General features: G+C 34.5%; 2 protein-coding genes and 1 long non-coding RNA gene across 7 annotated transcripts in view; 2 read left to right on the forward strand and 1 right to left on the reverse strand.

Moving 5' to 3' along the window:
• LOC126723027 (F-box protein CPR1-like) overlaps positions 1-19,242 on the forward strand; it is a 46,103-nt gene that overhangs the window by 24,687 nt on the left and 2,174 nt on the right. Inside the window, exon 2 of one of the 4 annotated variants that reach the window (XM_050426237.1) lies at positions 17,658-17,859. The exons of 1 other annotated variant lie outside the window; for it this stretch is intronic. In XM_050426237.1, coding sequence (XP_050282194.1) covers positions 17,658-17,696 — 39 coding nt within the window. In that variant the 3' untranslated portion in view covers positions 17,697-17,859. Of the gene's footprint in view, positions 1-12,401; positions 12,612-16,394; positions 16,606-17,657; positions 17,860-19,242 lie in introns of those variants that run through there. 2 more of the 4 variants (XM_050426236.1, XM_050426238.1) reach the window with 2 other exon arrangements.
• Positions 1-19,242, reverse strand: part of LOC126723031 (uncharacterized) — a 45,055-nt gene that overhangs the window by 24,638 nt on the left and 1,175 nt on the right. The window contains exon 2 of the long non-coding RNA XR_007654102.1: positions 11,299-11,457. This is a non-coding gene — a long non-coding RNA (uncharacterized LOC126723031). The remainder of the gene's footprint in view (positions 1-11,298; positions 11,458-19,242) is intronic.
• Positions 1-19,242, forward strand: part of LOC126723025 (F-box protein CPR1-like) — a 45,266-nt gene that overhangs the window by 16,281 nt on the left and 9,743 nt on the right. Inside the window, exon 2 of one of the 2 annotated variants that reach the window (XM_050426233.1) lies at positions 11,342-12,611. In XM_050426233.1, coding sequence (XP_050282190.1) covers positions 11,342-12,364 — 1,023 coding nt within the window. In that variant the 3' untranslated portion in view covers positions 12,365-12,611. Of the gene's footprint in view, positions 1-11,094; positions 12,612-19,242 lie in introns of those variants that run through there. The other variant, XM_050426234.1, reaches the window with a different exon arrangement.

Consider the following 19,242-nt stretch of genomic DNA (forward strand, 5'->3'; position numbering starts at 1 on the left):
CAAATGTTTGTTGCTCTGCTCCCTAACACCATTATAAGGAAATATACATAAAAAATATTAAACTGTAAAGTCATGGAAGCATAATTGTCAAAACTTGAAGACTCTTTCTCTACATAAAACTCTTAGATTTTATTGAATGAAAGAGAGATTACAAGTTGTGAGAATAGATTACAAAGACTAACTATTTATATACAATCTAATCGAAGAAGATGAAGCAAAATAATTAAAATTCAATTTAAGAACTGAGTAATATATAGGTTTTAATGGATATTAAAGTGCAGGACAAGAAACACAAGACATATTACCTTGTGGGAATTTCTCACCAAAGCATATTTGAGAACAAAACCTGCAAACAAAGATTGTAAAAGATGATAAAGTTGAAAGGAATGAGGATAGAGAGGAACTAGAAGTTCATGTGCTAGAGCTACCTGGTAATGCTAGGATAAATATCAAAATAAAACCAGCCAAGATGTTCACAGCAGAAATCCATAACTCATAAATGGCAAACAACAAACAAATTTTCATTTCTTATATAATAGAATCACGTACAAATGCAATACATATACCCCCCCCCCCCCCTTTAACAAAAATAGAAGATGATGACTATCAGATAACCAGAGAAGAAATACATACTGACCAATTAAAAGAATTTGACCTGCCTGAAGTCTTTAAAACTAGAATCTTTGACCATTACAGATATGGACTTTAAAATCTCAAAGAGCATTACAATCACATGTAAAAACCAGTCTAGAATAATCCAAGATTAGTGTTACTCTTTACAAATCAAAGTCCCTATGCATATATTTAGCTGATATTGTTCCACTTCTAACTTTCTTTTAATCAACACAAAAGAATACCTCATGAACAAAACAAAACATCTAGTAGAGACCAAAGCAATGCAGCACACATTTACAGAATTGTTGTGCTCAAATGTTAATTCCAAACGTTCGAGGTTTATTCCAAACATGCTTAAAATTGACACAAAAGAAAACCTCATGAACCCTGGTAGTGGTTGTCACTTGGAGAAGCAGGACGTCAATGTCTCTAGTGGAGGGCGGTGGCGTTGTGGCGGCTGGGCTTGGGTCTGTTCAATCCCTCCTTGTCGTGGGTTAGTGAATCTCACGTCAGATTGCAAATTGAAAATTGAGTTTTGATTTGGAACTAGGTTAGGATTAGGATTTGAATTTGGAACATGTCTTCTTTGTTTCTTATGTGTATATTTAATTTTGTAATTTTTTAATAGAGAGAAATTCCACGTAATTAAAAAAAAAAAAATGCTTGGTCATTATTTTGTCAACCATGTAAGCAACATCCCTAATGGAAGTTAATAAAAAGACTTATATTTCTCATTTTGAAAACACGAGGGACCAATTGCGCTCACTTGAAACTTGAGATACCAATTGCCCTTGCAGGGTAAACTTGAGGGACTAACTTTGTGGTTTCGCCTATCCAAAACTAATTGATTGTAGAATTTAATGGGTTCTTTATTGAATTTTATTTTGCCATAGATATTTGCGAATGTTTGGGTGTTTTTAGATTTTAGTTTTTAAAGTTTATGTTTAACACTTCGCTCCCTATCCCACTCTCTTTCATTGAAAAATGTCCCAAATGAAATGAGAGAGACCCAAGAACTAGAGCACACCCACCGATTATTTGACAGAGGAAGAACCATCTCCCTCACGACATCGTACTGAACATCTTGTCAAGGCTACTGCCTAATAATGATAATGGTCGTGGTTATCTCTTATCAATGAAGTAGTTTAATTCTTCTGATTCTTCTCCTAGTCCTAGCAGCAGACCGTTCTATATGGTTAGTAGTGACGTTGGGTTTGATAGGATTTCTAAGTTTGAAATTCCCTTTAACCTTCCTTTCATTTTGTCAACATAGTGGGTTCATGCAATGGCCTATTGTGTCCGTCTTTTAATCAAACTCATTAGAGTACTGTCACTTCTACTAGTGTTATATATTTGTGGGACCCCAGTGTTAGAAAATCTAAGATGTTGTTTGATAGTCCAAAAGACTATGTTTCACTCGGATTTGTGTACTATAAAGTTGTGATTTCCAACTATGTTGTGTTGGCTTTAATTCTGTGCCAAATTTGATTATAATTTCTTCAATCATTTTCCCTGTATGTATGTGGGATTAATTGTAAGGGATGAGTGTGAGAGATCAGTGAAGACTTAAGCTTCTAAGGATGAACAAGTGCGTTTTGCGATTGTCTCGCGAGAAGCTTACCCATGAAAAGAGCCACGTGCAGAGCACATGACTAGAAGATGAAGAGTCGTGCCAAGCTAGATGTTTCACAAGTTTCTCGTGGGTAAGGCCAACCCGCGAAGGACTTCCGAAACTCTCTATTTGGCAAAAAGTTATGATTTGCTTTACCATGTCTTTACACACTCTATATATACCCTCATTACCCACAAATTGGAATGAGTGCTTTTTAAAGAAAAAACCCTAGAAAACACACTTGAGAGTTAGAGATTGTTACACCCACAATTATCTACACATTTTCCCTATGGTTTTTCTCAACTCTTACCTCTCCATCTCTATATCTTTGAGAGGTTTCTAGCCTAAACACTTACCACACCCATACTGAGTGTAAAGTGAGATTTTGGTGCTACTGGGAAGTATTGGAAGAAGCCATTCATTGGCGGATGCAATTAGGCTAAATTGCGGGATCCGAAAAGCTAGAGAAAACAAGGCTCCGAGAAGTCAGTTAGTAGTAGGAGCTTAGAAGGCTCAAGTACATGGGGTAGACTATGCTTGGAAGGTCTTTTGTTATTTGTGTACTCCAACTTTATTCTCTAGTGGATCAATTTCGACTTGGAGAGTCGCAGAGAGGTTTTTCGCCAAGTTCTTCGGTTTCTTCTTCGATAACACGTCTTGGTGTTATCTTGTGTTTGCATCTCTCCTCCCTACTCTTTAAGCTTTCATTTTATTGTTGATGATGGATGAATATAGCTTAGGGTAGTGTTATCAGTTCATTGCGCTTATATACTATTGTTCCGCACTTAGTCTAAGTTAGAGTAAAAGCAATCTAGTCGTAATTTTTAATTTGAGGTCTAAACAAGCTCTTGTGTTTTAACACAAATCCGAGCTTTCACGTATCATTCTGAGAATAATGACTACAAGGTTGTGAGGATTACACGTTCTTTGTTGACACCCACACCTCCGTTTGAGGTTGAGGTGTACACATTATGTTTGGATTCCTAGAGAAGGATTGAGGTTTCATTGCGACCCAATATTAATTTCAAATCTTTGAATTTTTTCTTGCCAATCCCATTGTTTGGTGGAGCTTTGCACTGGATAGTAGATATCATACAAGGTGAAGAGAAGCTTGAGAGTGAAATGATTTTATCAGTTGATGTCAATAATATATAAGACATTTGAAGAGCAAGTGCTACCTAATTATTCCTTCATTCTGACCAACATAGCTTTGTATGCTTCATATCATCGTATGGGTGATGAAGGAATATGTAAGCTTTTTTTTTCTTTTTTTTTTGGGTACCATTTGAAACGCATGGTGCTTTCTATGGCTTCACCAAGTATGGTTCAATTTTAATTTTGAAATTATACCGGATCTCGACAAACGGTGAATTAAAGAGGCGGAAAAAAAAGTTCATTTTAATTGACCCTGAAACTATATATGAGAAGCATGTGCATATTGATATCCAACATGTTTCATTTCTAACTACTTTCATGGAGAGCTTGGTCTCACTTGATGGAGAAATATAGTAACTTACTAATTAAGCGTGAGTGTAAGAATTGAAGTAATTACTGGTAGGGGTGAAATGAAACCTTTGTAATGCTTTTCCCTTTAGCCATAGGTAAGATAGTATTGCTAGAACAATGGCGATGCCACATACAGCTCAAGGTGTTCCCAGGAACACCCTGACCTGAAAAAAATAAAAAAAATATATATTTAATTTGTATTAGGAACACTCTCAATCACAAAATTAGGAACACCCTCAAATTAAAAAAAAAAAAATTATATGTTTAACAAAAAAAAAAAAAAACCCAAAAAAAAATTGAACTAAAATCTAAAAATAAAAAATAAAAAATTTGTAACAAAGCCAAGCCCACGGTGAGCCCAACAGATTATAGAGGTAGCAAACCCACCCAACTATTCTCAAAAAAAAAAAAAAAAAAAAACAACCAACACAGAGAATTAGAAATCAAACCCATGGTCACATTGTTGGCAAAGAAAGCAAAGAAAACCAAACCCCAATACAGTCTATACAGAGCAAAAGCAAAACAAACTCCAATACAGAGGTGTTTATCAAAAAAATAAAAAACCCCAATATAGAGCAAACCAAAACCAAACCAAAAAAACTCCAATACTCGCTCGTCGTCGCCATAGCTCGCTCCTCGTCATTATCATTGCTCGCTTGCTCGCCCCTCGTCGTCATCGCTTGTCGCTTGCCCCTCATCGCAGATCACAGATCGCTCTGCTCCGGTGCTCGGTGCTCCCTCTGGCCTCCCTCAAGGTATTTCTCTCTCTTTTTCTCTTTAACTCTCTCTTAGTCTCTTAGTCTCTCTCTCTCTTTATTCTTTAAGAGTCTAACTCAGTAACTCTCTCTCTCTCCCTGATTGGCTGGCCGAATGAATGAGCTTTATTTATATTTTGTTTTTTGCCTGTTTTTTGTCTTTTTGAATTTGGCTTTATCTTATCCATTGGTGTTGGTCAATGTGTGTTGGTGTTGGTGTTGGTGTTGGTGAGATATTAATTGTCTTTTAGTGTAATGTGTATTGTGATTTATGATTGTGAAATTTTCTGATTAGCAACTGGCTATTGTGATTGGGGCATCAGGCATGAGGCTTATGCTTGTCCGTTGAGTGGGGTGGGGGTAGATGGGTTGATGGGCACATGGGGCCGGGTAAACAATAATTAAAGCAGTGTAATGTGCTGTACATTACACTGCTTTAATTATTGTGCTGCACATGGGATGTGTAATGTCCGGCTCTTTTAGTGTAATGTGCACAAGAGGCTAAACAATATAACAAATTAAAGCAGTATAATTAATGACAAACAAATTAAAGCAATATAGTTTATTGTTACGCTAAACAACAATAATTAAAGCTGTATAATTAACCAATACATTCTAAAAGACAAATAAATTAAATTATGTTAGGCTAAATAATAATTAATAATTTTATAATTAATGAAACAACAATATAACAAATTGTAGTTTATAAAAGACAAACAAATTAATGAAACAACTAAACAACAATAATTAATAATTTTATTAATATTTCAAATGAACTTATAGTTTATTGTTTATTCTTTTGCTAGAATTATGGACAAATATTTGATAAGAAAACCGCGTACCCAAGATTCATCTCCTATGCAAGATTCATCTCCTGTGCAAGATTCATTTCCTGTGCAAGATTCATCTTCATCTTCTAGGCTACGACAAAAGATATCATCTTATCATCTTAATAATCATGATCAAATAAGAAGATATTATTTAATAAAAGGCTCTTGTCAACCTGTTATTCATGATTACCCTGTATCATATTTTTCTGGAAAGCCCCGTCGATTTAGATCCGAATGGTATGTAAATAGAAAGTGTTTGGAATATAGTATAGACAAGGATGCGGCATTTTGTTTTTATTGCTACCTATTTGGGCGGCAAGATGTTGGTAAGCAAGGAGGAGGTGAGACTTTTGTAACGAAGGGATTCAAACTTTGGAATCAGCTTGTGAAGTTAGATTCCCATGTTGGAGGAGTTAATAGTGCTCATAACCAAGCTGTCAAAAAGAGTGAAGATCTACTGAAGGAAAAGCAACACATTCAAAGTGTTTTGGTTAAGCAATCAAATAAAGATAAACTTGAATATCAGGTTCAATTAAATGCAATAGTTGATTGCATAAGATTCCTTTTATGCCAGGGATTAGCTTTTCGTGGTCACGATGAATCTCAAGGTTCAAGTGATAAAGGAAATTTCCTTGAGCTTCTACAATTTCTGGGGGATCACAATGAATCTATCAATGAAGTGTTACAAACAACTCCAAAAAATTGCAAGCTTACCCACTCGGATATTCAAAAAGACATTGGGAATGCAATTGCACGTGAAACATCCAAAGCCATCATTAAGGATCTTAACGGTGGGTTCTTTTCAATATTAGTTGATGAGTCACGTGATATCTCAGTGAAAGAACAAATGTCCCTTGTTCTTCGTTATGTGAACAAAAAAGGAATTATTACAGAGCGGTTCCTTGGTATTGTACATGTTGCAAGTACCACCGCTTTGTCACTCAAATGTGCTATTGAATGTTTACTTTGTGAACATAATTTGAGTTTGTCGAACCTACATAGGTAAGGTTATGACGGGGTTAGTAATATGCAAAGTGATATCAATGGTCTCAAAACTTTAATTTTGAAAGAGAATAAGTCAGCATTTTATGTCCATTGTTTTGCTCATCAACTTCAATTGACACTTGTTGCCGTTGCTAAAAATCATATTAACATTGCTGAATTTTTTTATGTGGTTAGTAATTTAGTAACTGTTGTTGGAGACTCTTGTAAGAGACAAGATGCTCTTCGAGATGCACAATTTGCCAAAATTAAAGAAGATTTAGAGAATGGTGTACGTAGAAGTAGGCAAGGTTTGAATCAAGAGACAAATCTTAAACGCCCTGGTGATACACGTTGGGGATCATATTATGGGACTATTCTCAACTTGATTTTGATGTTCTCTGTTGCTATTGATGTACTTGAGATTATTGAAGAAGATGGCCTCTTCGACCAAAAAGTTGAAACTCGATCTATTATGAGGTCAATTTTATCTTTTGAATTTGTTTGTGCTCTACACTTGATGAAAAACATTTTAGGGATCACAAATGAGTTGTCAATAGAATTGCAAAAAAAAAAAAAAAAATCAGGATTAAATGCTATGGATCTTGTTAAAGTGTCTAAGCAACGATTGCAAGTGATGAGAGGTAATGAATGGAAATCTTAATTGACTGAAGTGTCTTCATTTTGTACCACACATGATATTTCTATCTTGAACATGGATGAAATATTTATAGTTAGTGGGAGGCCGCAACGCAACACTCAACAAAATACAAATTTACATCATTATCGTGTTGAGCTATTCTACACAGTCATAGCTATGCAACTTCAAGAGCTTAACAACCGTTTTTCTGATGCGAATACCGATTTGCTACTTTGTATGGCTTGCTTGAATCCAAGTAATTCATTTGTGGCTTTCGATAAGGAAAAGTTGATACGTCTAGCTAAGTTCTATCCCTTTGATTTTCTTGAGACAGATATTTTGGCACTTGACTCTCAACTGCAGAATTACATTTTTGATATGCGCAACAATGACTTCTTTTTAGAGCTTCAAGGAGTTAGTGAACTTGCTGAAAAGTTAGCGAGCACAAGGAAGCATGAGACTTATCCCTTAGTCTATTTGCTTGTGAAGTTAGCTTTGACCCTTCCAGTTGCTACTGCAACAGTAGAAAGAAGTTTTTCAGCAATGAAATATATAAAGAATGAATTGTGCAATCGAATGAGAGATCATTGGATGAATGATTGCTTGATTGTGTATATTGAAAAAGATGTGGTTTGTAGCATTGATAATGAGACTATCATGCAACGATTTCAAAATATGAAAACTCGTAGAAGGCAATTGTAAATTTTATGTATTTGCATGTTTTTTTTATTGTTGTTGTTGTCAATATATAAAATTTTCTTTTTATTAAATTGTGTAATTTATGCTTGTTGAGGAATACTCTAACAAAATTTCCTGGAGTCGCCACTGTACTAGAAGCTTCATTTTTATCCCGGATTTAAATTATCCTTTTATGGTTGTGGCTACAATATATTAGTATTTGATATTTGTATACGTGAATGGTTGCTGTGCACGTAGCCATATCTGGTAATGTCAACCAAAACTTATCTGGTAATGTCAACCAAAACTGACCAACATAATCCATTACTTGTGTGACTTTGTTGTGTTTTAGATGATAGCTCTCTGATTTCAATTAAAAAACAAGAAAAGGTGAATAAAAGAAGCTTTAAAACTGAGGTTGTTGAAGGAGCAGCCAACTCCGTTTTTAGCGAGTATAGTACCATTTTCAGGTTACCTTCTTGTTTTCCCAGTAAAAGCTCTATGCTCTATCCCCTCCAAGACAGATCTACCTTTCAAATCCTATTCTCTCATGCTTATGTCATGTGGATTCAATCACTTGTCTACTAATTACTACGGATTTGGAAAAACAAGAATGTTCAAATGTAAGCGTTGTGCTTCTATTAGTACTTTTCTAGTCTTTTAATTATTGAGGGGAAAAATATTTTGGGAATTGGAAATGTTGGATTCATTTTTTATACTTTTTGGTCTTCCAATTCTGAATCCTATTAATTATTGTGTTGATCTATTCAAATGTGCATTCAACCTAAAACTAAGTTTGCAATCTCCTTCTTGGCCAACCAAAGCACGGAAGAGTATTTGTTACTCTTGTTGAACAAAAACTTCTGTGCCATTTCTTATATAGTAATGTTTGGTCAAGCTGGTTCCTATACTAGTAAAATTGGAATTTCTTTGTGCTTATTTCTTTTGGTGTTTCTGTAATCCCCCAAAGGGCCCAAACAGCGACTAGCTGAGTATGGTTGGAGTTTTATATTCAGTAATGCTAGTTTTACTAACTTCCTGCAAATAGTTCACTAACCAAACTAAATGTGATAGGGATGGTGAAAATTAAATTTTTTGAGTGCTTCATGTTCAGCCAAAGCATAAAAGAGTGTATGGAAAAGCTAAACCAGCATCTATGTAGTCATTCTGGTAAGTTCTGTTTGTGCGATAATAAAATACAAAATTTATTTGTGTCAATAAGTTCTAATTCAAATGGCACTTATTCCCTTTGTAAGTTAATGTGAAAGACATTATTAAAAAAAAAAAAGTGTAATGTGAAAGATGAGGTTTTGGGCTCTAGACCTATCGCATACGTGTGTAATCTATTGACAAGAAATTAAATTTATTTGTGTTTAACCTTTTAATTTTTTTTTTATCTAATCTTTTGATAAATTAGTGAGTTATGTCTAGTTGAGAATTTTTAAATTTTCGCAGCATCAATGATAAACTCGCTTCCTTGAATTCTAATTGTAAATGTGAATAGAAAATATACAGTTTCCAAGGAGCTTTTTTGTTTTTTTGTAATCTCTGTTGGACTATGCCTTTCTTATTTAAATCATATAATCTAGAATAGCCTGCCTTTGGGAAACAAAATCTTCACTCAACTGCTGTACTTGTCCTTATTGGCCCAATTATTATTATTTGGTAAGGAGAAGATTGACATTATTAAACATAGATAGTTCTAGTGCAAAAGAGTATAGCTTTGTCAATAGCCAACAAATTAATCCCCACCGGAGTTGTGATATCATGCAAAATAATATTTATCAGTTTGGGATGCTCCCAATTTTGCCAATGTATCAATGATTCGATCGGGATATCATACAAAATAATATTATCAATTTGGGATGCTCCTAATTTTGCCAAAACTTGGTTTGGTTATTTAAACACAATTGAAGTGATTTGAGCTCAAATTTGGAGGAGAAAGTTCCTGCAATAAGATAATAAGGGGTCCATCATGGGGATAGTAGCATTATGATTAAACAGCAAATCGATTAAACATTTTGCATCCAATTCTAAGTGTCTGTTTGAGAACAGGGGTGGCTCTACACTTTGTTCAAGGGTTCAAATGAACCCCCCTAACTTCAAAAAAATATATATACATAATTATAATATTTTTTTCGTTAGTTTAATACTTTAATATATTTTTAAAAATATTTTTGCACATCCTGACTTAAATCTTATACACCCTTACTACTAGTATTTCCAACTCTAAGAGTATGAGTAAGTGTTTGTGAACTATAAGTATCACTCTTTATTATAAATTTATATTATATGTGTGTAAGGGTGTTTAATATTAATTGTGTGCATTAGTTTTTGTTATAATGATATTTGTGTGAATGATGATGTATGTGGATGTTTGTGTGTACAGTATAAATATAATATAACTTTATATAATTTAATAATAAGGAAATAGAGAGGGTTTATTATATATGTGTGTATTGGTATCATGTTATAATAACTTTTTGTTATAAAATCAGAAAAATTCAAGAAGAAAAATTGTAAAGTTAGTGATTGTTCAAGCATTTGATTGGTTAAGTAAACACGTAGTGTATTATTTTATGTATGAATGAGTATGATTGTGTGCATCAATAATTAATAGAGTGCCAATAAGTTAAGTTTATTCATTTAGTTTAAAATATTTTTATAAAAACAATGACAAATTAATAGATAATAACAACTGCATAAAAATAAAAATGTTAAACAAACTTAACAAAACTAAATGGTTATAGCTACCCACATTGGCAATAAATTACTTATAATGAACTATCATGTAACAATTCAAAATTTGAAAACTTGTAGAAGAAAATTGTAAAACTTCATTTTCTTTTTTGTCGATAACTCTATATATTTTAGTTCTTTTTTTATTAAAAAATTTTTAATGTAAGTTCCTTAATGACCCCCCATCCCCCTAAACAAAATTTTTGGAGCCGTCACTGTTTGGAAACAGTTTATTTAGTTAAAACTGAAATTTGTTTACTAAAAGCTAGCTCCAATAATATAGTGAGACCCATAAATAGTACCAAAAAGTGTAATAAGACTCATGAATAGTAACAAAAATAAACAAAATAGTAGCAAAAATAGCCTAAATAGTAATAATAATAAAACTGCATTTTTTAGCCTGTATCGAATGGAACCTAAATTAATTTGTTTAATGCCAAGCTTTAATGCTAACAAACTGATAAAATATTTACTATAAAATGATACATCACCAGCCATATCAAAATTCAATAATTTAAGAAAGTAAGAGCCCAATTGGCTAGAGATTTTTAGTATCATTATTTAAGAGTTATGAAAATACGTGAAAATAAAAGAGTAACGTGAAAATACAAAACAAAAACTATTATTTATACGCAAACACTTCCTAGATCAGATTTTATGGATGGCGGACCCATAATTCACAAAAATGGGCTCACAAAATATTTTACACAAAAACCAGCGAGCCCTATAAATAAATAAAATAACAAATTCAATAGAAACAAAAGCTAACCCCAAAAAAAAAAACCCAGAAGTCTCTCCACTCTTCCATTGAAAAATGTCACAAACGAGAGAAGCACCGATCCTCCGACGAAGGAAGAATGATCTCCCACACGACATTGTACTCAACATCCTGACAAGGCTGCCTGCCAAATCAGCCATAAGATTCAGGTGCGTTTCCAAAACCTGGGACTCCTCAATCACCACCCCCAATTTCATCTCAACTCACCTCAATAACTTTGCTCATGATCATGATAATGATAATGGTGATGGTTATATCATACACATGCCATGGAATACAAATTCTTCTAACAGAGCAGTTTGTACGGTCGCTTTTGACCGCACCTTTGATAGGATTTCTGAGATCGAAGTTCCCTTTGATTTGCCTTCTGGGTCTATCCAAATAGTCGGTTCCTGCAATGGGTTATTGTGTCTTGCCCATTACGGGGGTCTCACCACTACTGATAATGTTATATATTTGTGGAACCCCAGCATTAGAAAATTCAAGAGGTTGCCTGATTCTTGCTTACCACAGATGGGTTATGAACACTTGGGTTCTTCTACACTCGGATTTGCATATCATTTGGAGAACAATGACTACAAGGTTTTGAGGATTTCGCGTTATTTTGGGATTAAACCGCATATCCCTGATGAGTTTGAGGTGTACACATTAAGTTCGGATTCATGGAGAAAGGTTGGGATGTCATTGAGAACCAATTTTATGGAATGTGTTGATAATTTTCCTTTGCAAATCCCATTGGTTAGTGGAGCTTTGCACTGGATCTCACGTGTAGTAGAAGGAGGAGAGGAGCACAAGAGTGAAGTGATTATGTCATTTGATGTCAATGGTGAGAAATTTAGAATGTTAAGAATGCCTGATGATTCTAAGTCAATAGTGAGATCTCAGACATGTCTTACATCACTCAAGGGGAAACTGGCTTTCCTTTCATTTGGAAGTATTGAACGTGACTACCACTACTCCATGTGGGTGATGAGGGAGTATGGCGTGCTTGAGTCTTGGAATAAACTTTTTGTTGTACCACTTGAGAGAATATCTGCTTGCATTGGCTTCACCCTCTATGGTTCGCTTTTGATTCGCTGCGTTGAGTCCAACAATCAAGCAAAGAAGATTGTTTTGGTTGACACTAAAACTCTACACGAGAAGGATTTTGATATCCAACAACCTTTATGTGTAGCTGCTTTCATGGAGAGCCTTGCTTTACTTGATGGAGCAAACATGGTGTCTTACTAAGCAAATGGTGGCATGCAAATTAGAAGGAAGTCCTTAGTGGTATGGATGAAGTGAAACCCTTCCCTTGTTATTCCGTTTCCTTTAGCAGTAGGCATGATAGTATTGCTAAAAGCTTGATTGTTATCCCAGGTTTACAATATCCTTTTGTGGCTATTACATATTAGAATATGATATTACTCTGTGGATATCTAGATTTGGCAATGTCAATAGAAAACAATACTTGGTCAAGATAATCATTTTTTTCTTATGTGTCCCTCTGGTAGAGTTAAAAAGATCTAGATTATTGCTCTCTTGACTACAATTTAAAAGAAGAAATGACCAAAAAAGGAGGAGACAATAAAAGCTGCTCTAAAACTGAGAATTTTGAAAAGAAGTAGCCAAGTGCTTTTTTAGTAAGCTTATTACCATTCCAAATTCTTGTTCTTACTTCCCTGTCTTAAGGTACATGGTCTTTTGTTTGTTTCAGTTGTATATTTAACCTTAATATTGACAATAATAAGCTAATTTATATGAAAGAAAGTTTTTCCCTAGATATGTTATCCTGCTATATTATTCCAAGGTCTTGTTCTTACTTCCCTGGCTCAAGTGGCATGGTCATTTCTTTGTTTCTGATGTACATTTACCCTTAATATTGACAATGAGAAGCTAATTTATATGACAGCAAGTCTGTCTGTCCCAAGATTTGTGATCCTGCTATTTTATCAAATTTTAACCACAGAGAGATTTATATAGATAAGGAATGCTATTATCTCATGCTTATATGGGTTCGATTACTTGTTTTTTATTCATTGGATGTGGATGAACTACTTTAGCTGCCAAAATGTTGTGTTTCTTTTAATACTTTTGTGTTCTTTATCCTAAAGAAACATGCTATGGTTTCACTAAACTTGTTTGGTTGAAGAGGAAAAATTTAAAGGCATATTTTGCTGTTAGGTTGTGAACTACATCAAATGTGTTTCCTGAACTTTCATTTCGTTGGACAAGAAGAATTTAGGGGTGTGTAGAGTTGTTAGTTTCTCAAATACCTTGGCATTTAGACAGGCAGCACTGGGAGTTCAAATTAACTTATGAGTATTTATAATGATGCATGCAAATATCTCTGTTTTAAGTTAACATCCTTGAAATAGAATATTTATGGTACTATATTTGACCTCTTGAATGGATATCCAATAGTCATCCTTTTTCTTGCACATGCTTTAAAATTGGTTCTATCCATGTGTTCTTGCTTTCACCGTCTCTATTCTTGAACTTGATATGATACTTCCTATTCTTAAACTCTCCATCTGTAATCTCTATCAGATACTACTATTAACTATTGCACTTTTTCTAATTGTTTTTTATCGAATATGCATTTGGATCTATACAAGTGTGCATTGCACCAAAAACTGAGTTGCATTGTCTCCTTTATGGCCAACCAAAGCAGAAAGAGTACTTATGTGTGAAAACTTATACGTCGGCTCCTATTCATGTTATTGATTATATTACTTCCTACAAGTGTCAAATTGGACTGTCCTTATGCTTTACTCTTTTAGCCTTTCTGTTATCCCCATAAGTAACAATGTGGCGGATTGTGCTAGTTGGTGGAGTTCCTTAACACGGGATGCTAGTTTTATGAACTTATTCTCTCAAAAAATTGACTAATCCTATACTCACCATTTATTTTGATTTTCAAGTATTAATTGGACAACTATGATGTTAAGAACAATAGAGATGGGTTGTTTTTGAATTGTTTATGGCCAGCTGAGGCACAAAATAGCGCCTGGTAAGTGATAACTAGCTTCTATGTAGGCATTTTTGAGTAAATACTTTGATAGGATAAGAAACTCAAAATATTTGTTCTTGGCCTTTTTATCCTTTTGTAATTACCTTGATAGAGTGGTGCGTTAAGTAAACTTAGTCTAGTTGATGGTTTTTAAGTTTCGAAAAAACCTATGCAACAAAATCAACATGCTTGCCTAGAATGATGTCATTTGATGTCAATGGAGAGAAATTTGGAAATATATCACTCCCTGCAGAAATTATTCAGTTGCCCCATTGAATCACACTATCACTTGCTCTTGGAAATGACTTGCAAGTGGAAAATCTTGAATTGTATAAGGAAAATTTGGCTTTGATTGCATATGGTCACTTCGACCATTGAGGATTGTTTGGGTGAGCTATGCATTGTTTGGGTGATGAGAGAGAATGGTCTGCACGAATCATAGTCATACAGTAAACATCTTTTCTAGCCTTTTTTTGGTTGCACCTGGCATGGTGTACCTTTGGTTCAAAAAGGTTCACGCTTGGGCCGGTGAGAAAAATTCAAAATTTTCACTCTCATGTATTTACCTCATAACACAAATGAAAAGGAGCATTTGTGAAAAATTGGATAATTATTGTGTGTATAGACTTATTGGATCCTAAAACTCTACATGAGAAGGTTCTTGGTATTCTAGCTTTTCTAACTATGCCTGCTACTTTTTTGGAGAGGATTTTATTGCTGGATAAGAAGTGTCATTATTTTGCAACTCAAGTTGTGAGAGGGATGCTGAATGCTCCTTTTCTTTTCCCAAAGGCATGAAAGTAATGGTCTGATGTGGAAGGGTAAAATTATTCATGACTTATATAATTTTTTATTGTTTGGGGTTTTTTTTTTTTTTGTTTTTCAAATATGATAGGACTTAAACCTATTCTAGTTGGGTAAAATGGAACCCACATGACTATTGTTATGATATTACTTTTAAAAAAATTGGAAAAATTTTGAGAACCAATTTTCTGCTAAAGCTTGGTTTGTATCCTAGGTTTACATTATCCTTTTGTGGATATTTTATATTAGTTTTTGGTATTTCTATGTGGATGGCTGTCATGCACAAACCCAGATTTGGCAATGTAAAAAAAGACAATACCTGGCCAACATAATCCTTATTTCTTTTGTATCCCTCTGGTAGAGGAAAAAAGATCTAGATTATAGCTCTCCTGACTACAATTTAAAAGAAGAAATGACCAAGAGAAGAGAACAAAATAAAAGAAACTCTAAAACTGAAAATGTTGAAAAGGAGTAGCCAAGTGCTTCTTTAGTGAGAATGTTACCATTCCAAGGTCATGTTAATACTTCCTTCTCTCAAGTAGAGCTAGTTGGTTTATCAATTTATGTTCAACGTAAGCACGTTTTATTTGAATTAGACTGAATAGTTATTTATATATCCAATTTTTATGTGCTAAAGTGAACTAAAACAAATGGTTCTGAGTTGGGCATCGTTAAGCATAGTACTTCAAACAAAGTGTTATTGACTTAAGCGGTAGGTTTCCAATTTTATACCATTTGTTTTTTCCTAATCTTCTCCTACATTTTTATAATTCAACAAATCATTTAACAAACTCTTTTAGTAGCAAATAAGGAAATAAGGATTATTTTAAATGATAATCTCCCCTTAAATTTTGCTGGTTATTTGGTAGCCATAAAAAAGTCTGGGCTAACTCTAAGACCTCTTCAACAAATTTTTTTTCTACCGTATCCCACTCTTAACCTTTTCCTTTTGGTTGGTAACTCGTATAGGTGACAAGTGAAAGCCTAAATTCACACTCCTTTACTGTGTTTTGTTGCCTCTAGCAATAACAAAATTCTTGCACAATTGGTTATCTTAAGACACTTTACCGATTCCTATTATCTAAACCTAAAAGAATTTATTATGCTGATTCCACTACTAATTTGAACAAATTAAAAACATATTGTGTTTTAATATTGACTTGAACATATCCAATTCTAAGTTAAGTTTGCATTTGGCACGAGCTTAAAAAATCAGTTTATTTAACTTAGTTTTGTTACTATTCTTGAGTTCTATTGTACTTTGTGGTATTATTCATGAATTTCATTATACTATTTTAACTACTTTTTAACTTCATCTATAATACTTTCATCAAGAAATTTTCAATTTTAACTTAAATAAGCTGTTTTTAAATAGAACCTAAGCTGCCGAGCTCGAATGCCAATAAGTGTTGGAGATCATATACTTTACTCAAAACCAAACACAGGCCTTATAAATAAACTAACAAGTTCAAAGATTACTAAAAAAGAAAAAGAAAGAAAATAAAATCTCTCTGAGGTTGTCTCTGTGTGTCAACTCTCAACTCTTCCGTTGAAAAATGTCACAAACGATAGAACCACCGATCCTCCGACGACGACGAAGGAAGAATGATCTCCCAGACGACATCGTACTCAACATCCTGACAAGGCTGCCTGCCAAATCACTCATAAGATTCAGGTGCGTTTCCAAACCCTGGGACTCCTCAATCACCAGCTCTGATTTCATCTCAACTCACCTCAATAACTTTGCTCATGATCATGATAATGATAATGATAATGGCGATGGTGATGGTTACATCATACACATGGCGTGGCGTACACGTGACACCATGAATTCTTCTAACAGACCAGTTTGTACGGTCGCTTTTGACCGCACGTTTGATAGGATTTCCGAGGTTGAAATTCCCTTTGATTTTCCTTCTGGGCGTGCTCTTATAGTCGGTTCCTGTAATGGGTTATTGTGTCTTGCTGCTAATAGGGGTCTAAACATTTCTGATTACGTTATATATTTGTGGAACCCCAGCATTAGAAAATTCAAGAGGTTGCCTGATTCTTGCTTAGGAAAGTTGGGTTTTGCTAAACTCGGATTTGCGTATCATTCGGAGAACAATGACTACAAGGTTTTGAGGATTTCGAGTTATCCTACGGTGAGACCGCCTGTGCCTGATGAAATTGAGGTGTACTCGTTAAGTTCAGATTCATGGAGAAGGGTTGGGATGTCATTGAGATCCAATGTTAGTAATAAAAGTTTTTTTTTTTCCAGCTCCATTGGTTAGTGGAGCTTGGCACTGGATCTCACGTGTCGTAGAAGGAGAAGAGGAGCGCAAGGTTGAATTGATTATGTCATTTGATGTCAATAGTGAGGAATTTAGAATGTTAAGAATGCCTGATGGTGCTATGTCAATAGTGAGATTTCAGACACGTCTTGCATCATTCAAGGGGAAACTGGCTCTCCTTACATGTGGACAAAGTGAACAACGTGGTGGCTGCCTATACTCCATCTGGGTGATGAGGGAGTATGGCGTGCTTGAGTCTTGGAATAAACTTTTTGTTGTACCACTTGAGAGATTAGCTTTCTGCATTGGCTTCACCATGTATGGTTCACTTATGCTTCGCTGTCCCCAGTCCAACAATCAAGCAGACAAGTTTGTTTTAGTTGACACTAAAAATCTACATGCAAAGGATTCTGATATCCAACATCCTTCATGTGTAGCTACTTTCATGGAGAGCCTTGCTTTACTTGATGGAGCAAACATGGTGTCTTACTAAGCAGATGGTGGCATGCATATTAGAAGTGAAGTCCTTAGTGGTATGGATGAAGTTTCCTTTAGTAGTAAGCATGATAGTATTGCGAAAAGCTTGATTTTTATCCCAGTTTTACAATATCCTTTTTGTGGCTACTATATTTTAGCATATGATATTTCTTTTTGGACTTTTTTGTGCACAAGCCTAGATTTGGCCGATGGTGAAAGACTTAGCCATCAAAGCGTCAATACTTAGAAACAAGGTGAAAGACTGGAAAAAAAAATACTATAAATAAACACAAACTAAATTCCTTTAATTCCTGGGAATGGAGGCTAAGATGAGAAGGAGTGGATTTACGGCGATTTGCGGCTGAAACTTCAGGCAAGGAGGAGAAGACACCATCTCCACTGAGTATCAAAACAAGTCCCCATCGGAGGTGGTAGATTTAGGGAAAGCATATAACCCCAACCTTATTCAGAAGACAGAAAAATAAAAATAAAAACGAGATTTGAAAAAAATTTCAATGACCCGCCCATTCATGTCTAAATTTTTGAAAAATTTTGAATTTGTTCTAACAGAGCTAACAGACGTTACAAGGAGACAGCCTTCTTGGGATGATATAGTAGATATGGTAATGTAACCTCATTTTAGTGAGGTGGTTTAATTTTATTGGTTGGGACTACCCAATAATTTCCCATTTGGTACACCATCAAAGTTCATGAATTATTGTTGTTATTAATTTATCATTAATTTTTCTCAAAAAAAAATTATCATTAATTAATCTCATTAAAGTTATATTAGTTTACTTGTTAATTATAAATGATTCAACATTTTTTTTTTTTTTAATGTTAAAATGAATTGATTCTCTCGTAGTACTCATTGGTTATTAATCCCTTAGATGTCATTCTAACTTCTCAATCTCTAATGTGTAGGTACAAAGAGGCTCATAGTTGTTGTTCCACATCATCTCACTGCAGCACAGTCCAGCAAAGATCTGATCAGAAAGTTGGTGGACCTTGGCAACTCATCATCAAAGTTGCAGCAGCTAGAGTGAAGAAATTTATTCGATCTGGGTTTGCCTATGAAGCCAAGAGCATGCAAGCAGATGTTGTTTTGCAGGGGATAACTAGCTGTACAGGGGAAGTAGTTTCTAAAACCATCCAGGAAGCTATGATCGAGGTAGCTATAAAAGCTAGGAGCATGGGATTCAACCATATTTTGTTTCTATGTGATAGTAGGAGAGCTGTTAATGTCACCAACAGTAAATGGCCCCCCAGCTGGCAGGAGAGAGTTTTGTTGACAGACTGGGCCTTTTTAGATCAAAATGATGTATCCTATCACTCTATTTATGTTCCAAGAGTTGTAATTAGTAATGTCAGTTGCCTAGCTAAGTTGGCAAACCCTATGCCAACTCAATGCTATATGGTCAATCAAACTTTCTTGTAACCTTTTCTTTCTAAATGGTATCAAAAAAATAAATAAATAAATAAAGCACATAAAAATATTATCTTTTAAAAAATATATATTAACGTGAAGCTTGAAATTTTATTAAGCACAAGTAAAATGTATA

Source organism: Quercus robur, chromosome 4, assembly GCF_932294415.1.
Source record: "Quercus robur chromosome 4, dhQueRobu3.1, whole genome shotgun sequence".
Classification (NCBI taxonomy): Eukaryota; Viridiplantae; Streptophyta; class Magnoliopsida; order Fagales; family Fagaceae; genus Quercus; species Quercus robur.